The 4,086-nt window shown below is 47.7% G+C and overlaps 1 protein-coding gene across 1 annotated transcript in view; it reads left to right on the top strand.

Annotated features, from left to right (window-relative positions):
- iqgap1 (IQ motif containing GTPase activating protein 1) overlaps window positions 1-4,086 on the top strand; it is a 100,558-nt gene that overhangs the window by 83,217 nt on the left and 13,255 nt on the right. The window contains exons 27-30 of the mRNA XM_048617064.1: window positions 257-341; window positions 1,071-1,306; window positions 2,130-2,262; window positions 3,094-3,196. Coding sequence (XP_048473021.1) covers window positions 257-341; window positions 1,071-1,306; window positions 2,130-2,262; window positions 3,094-3,196 — 557 coding nt within the window. The remainder of the gene's footprint in view (window positions 1-256; window positions 342-1,070; window positions 1,307-2,129; window positions 2,263-3,093; window positions 3,197-4,086) is intronic.

Here is a 4,086-nt window from a genome sequence, read left to right as displayed (position 1 = left end):
CTCTCTGTCTTCATTCACCCAATACCTCACCAACTCCACCATCTCTCTGTCTTCATTCACCAATACCTCACCAACTCCACCGTCTCTCCCTGTCTTCATTCACCAATACCTCACCAACTCCACCGTCTCTCTGTCTTCATTCACCCAATACCTCACCAACTCCACCGGCTCTCCCTGTCTTCATTCACCAATACCTCACCAACTCCACCGTCTCTCCCTGTCTTCATTCACCAATACTTCTCTCTCACTGCTGCAGATATGGAATGAGGCTGATTGCAAAAGTCCTGAAAGATTCCCTGCATGAGAAGTTTCCGGATGCTACAGATGACGAGCTCATTAAGGTAGGTGTCCAGTCACGTTGTGTCTGTTGGATGATGAATGGCGCTGACGTGTGAAATCCCTGCTTGGACGGGACACATCTGCCTGTCAGTTTCTGCACTCGGCTTATCAGAAGGGTTTGAACAGATTTGTTTTACACCGTTACACCTCCTGCTCCATGTGAGACTGAACTCCATCAGCCAGGAGAATCCCATGTCAGAGCTGGACAGAGTTACTTTACTGGGTCTGAGTTACTTTACGACCTGAGCTACTGAGGTTTAAAGTCTAACCCCACATTGCGAAGTAAATCAAACATTTTTCCAGCCTTTGATCATTTTGTTTCAACCTTGCTTCTCTTCTCTCTTCTGTTTAAAGGCTTTCGATTTCTCTTCTTTCCACACTCTTCGAACTGAGCATGGTGAACTCTCCCAGGTAGCAGGAGATTGACAATCCTTCGTTTCCTGCCTTTGGAAGCCTAGTCTGTAATTCCTCCTGAGGTGAATCTCTCTGTGAGTGGCATCTGAACTGAAGTTAGTTGTGTGCCTACTCTTGCCTTTGCTGCTGCACTCTGACTCTCCTCTTTTCCTCTGTCTCCCATCCCTGTCCTTTCACCAGTAGCTCTCACTGACTTTTGCCAGTGTCCAGATTATTCCAAATTCTGTACAAACTTGCCGAGGGTTTTGGGGTGGGTGCTGGGAGCTGTTGTGCGTTTTTTTTATTGTTGTGGTGATTTGTGTTCTGGATGATTTCAGATTGTCGGGAATCTGCTGTATTACCGCTACATGAACCCAGCCATTGTGGCTCCTGACGCTTTCGATATCATCGACATCTCGGCTGGGGGTGGGGGCCTGACCACCGATCAGAGAAGGAACCTGGGCTCCATTGCCAAGGTCTTACAACACGCTGCCTCCAGTAAAATGTTCGACAAGGAAAACTGCCACCTGGGCTCAGTAAACGATTACCTCTCTCAGGCACACATGAAGTTCAGGTAAATCGATCTCGATCTCTCGCTGTTCATTATACAATGTCCCCATTTCCCAGGGAAGACTCCAGGACAGACACAACACAGACCCCATCTCAAACCGCTCCCTCCACCCAGTCTTTTCATTTGGATATTGAGTTGGAATTCAGCACTTACACATCAATAACTAAACATTCAAACACAGCAGTGACTACAGTGTGTACCATCTACAAGACGCACTGCAGCAACTCAGCAAAGATCCTCCAATCCCACAGCCACTACTGTCTAGAAGAACAAAATACATGGGAATACCATCCCCTGCGAGTTGCCCTCCCTATCCTGACTTGGAAATATGTCACTGTTCCTTCACGGTCACTGGGTCAAAATCCTGGAACTGCTTCCCTAATTGCAATATGGGTCAACCCACCACAGGTGAACTGCAGCAGTTCAATAAATCAGCTCACCACCACCATGGGCAACTACGGTCAGGTCACATCTTGTGAGCAAATAATAACAAACAAAAAAAAAAGAAGGCTTGCAATTATATATTACCATTACTATATCCACCCAGCGCGTGATACAGCAATGTAATCAGGTGTAGAGTCTCTTAAATAAACATTGGAATAGACAGGATCCAAAGCTTGGCCAGAGGTGTGGGTTTGAAGGAGGAGAAGGGGATAGGATTAGGAAGGAATTCTGGAGATTATGGTCCAGGCAGCAGAAGGCACAGCGTCCAATGATGACATGGTGATAACATTGTGGATTTTCTCTCTCTCTTTCTCAATTATTCTTGCTGTCTATCTCTTCCTCGCCTGTCTTTCCTGCACACTTAATGTCCCACTCTATCCAGACGATTCTTCCAGGCTGCTTGTGAGGTTCCGGAGCTTGAGGACCGTTTTAACGTTGATGAATACTCAGACCTCGTGACCCTGACAAAGCCGGTGATTTATATTTCCATTGGAGAGATCATCAACACTCACACGGTGAGTTTACTGGGCAGGAAGAGCAGCAGCCTCCCTCTGGGTGCAGGGATTCAGCTTTTCTCCAGGTTGAATCTGTTGAGACAAGGCTCACCACTGTACTGCATGGGCTGTGTCAGCTTCTTGTCCACTCTAACTGTGTTGAAATAGCCAGAACCAATCCTACATTAGGCTATTCCAAAGAGAGATGATGTGTGTACAGAGCAACGATTATAATAGTTTGCTGCATGTAGCTGATGTTGGGAATGCATTGCCCAACCTCTGATCCCATTTCTTCCCTGTAGTTATTTGTTTCTCACAGTAATTTGGCTTCAGTAGCCATTTGTGAAGGGTTGGTTAGCTCAGTTAGATGGATGACTGGTTTGCAATGCAGAGTGACACCGACAGCATGGGTTCAGTTCTCACAGCAGCTGATGTTACCATGGTCAGTCTGGATAAGTTGGGCTGAAGGGCCTGTTTCCATATGAAGGACTCTCCTCCATAACCTCTCCCCTCACCTGAGGCATGGTGACCCTCCGGTTAAACCACCAGCAGCTGTCACTCTAACAAGAGAGCAGCCCTATGGTCATCTGGCATCATCCTTTACCTTTAACATAGAGTATGAGTTATATTTATGTAGCACCTTTCACAACTCTTGAGGCATTTCCAAGCACCTTATTCAATTTTGAGTGTAATCAGAGAGTGGGAGTGCTGCGTATCGGGCCAGCCAGAATGTGTGAACCCTCAGACAGCGAGAGGACAATTACATCCTGTCTTCATCCCTTTGATTGTTGCTGACTTATTTTTGGGTCCATTGTCCATTTATCTGATTGGTTGCTTTCTCTCAAACTGTAGCTTTTCCTGGATCACCAAGATGCCATTGCTCCAGAACACAATGATCCCATTCATGAGCTGTTGGAAGATCTTGGCGAAGTGCCCACCATTGAGTCTCTAGTTGGCAAGTACCCACTGTTTTACTCTGCTCCTTTACCCCCTCACCAGCTTCTCTCAGACAGGACGGAGGAGTCAGGGGCGTGTTCCTCATTAACATGGGGATCAGACCCCTGACCTGGCCAGTCTTAGCGGCTCTTTCCTCACTGCGGCGTTCTGAGCAGATTGACTCCTGTGTGACCCTCTCTGACCCAGTCACTTTCCCCCAGGATTTGTGGTGACAATCCAGCTATCTATAAGATGGAATAGAAATTGGATTTTGTCGCACTTGAGCTAACCCCATACATATTGGGCAGAGAGATACCAAACCCTTCAGATCTCTGACACAAACTTCATCCACTAACCATTGACTATATCTCCTTAACATCCAACATGGTCCTGAACTGAGCTTCCAACCCAACATCATGTAAATCACTAAATTAACATTCTTCCCCTTCCTTAATATGACCCTCCCTCCCCTTCCCTCGGCCCATCCCTCCCCTTCCCTCAGCCTATCCCTCCCCTTCCCTCAGCCTATCCCTCCCCTCTTCAGTCCATCCACACTTCCATCCTTCCATGTCAGACTGTTGCAATGTTCTCCTGTGCCCCTGCCACCTTGCCCCGTTTGTCAATTTGCATTTTTCCAGAATTTCAAGTCACCCTTCCACATTCCATCATCGGATTCAAGTTCAACTGTAACCTCATCCCTTTTATCTCTGTCACCTCCTCCAGCCCCTACACCCCCTCCCTGTCTCTGTCACCTCCTCCAGCCCCTACACCCCCTCCCTATCTCTGTAACATCCTCCAGCCCCTACACCCCCTCCCTATCTCTGTAACATCCTCCAGCCCGTACACCCCCTCCCTATCTCTCTAATCCCCTCCAGCCCCTACACCCCCTCCCTATCTCTGTAACCTCCT

This window comes from Rhincodon typus, chromosome 36 (genome assembly GCF_021869965.1).
Source record: "Rhincodon typus isolate 14 chromosome 36, sRhiTyp1.1, whole genome shotgun sequence".
NCBI lineage: Eukaryota > Metazoa > Chordata > Chondrichthyes > Orectolobiformes > Rhincodontidae > Rhincodon > Rhincodon typus.
This window is presented reverse-complemented; position numbering and strand designations above follow the sequence as displayed.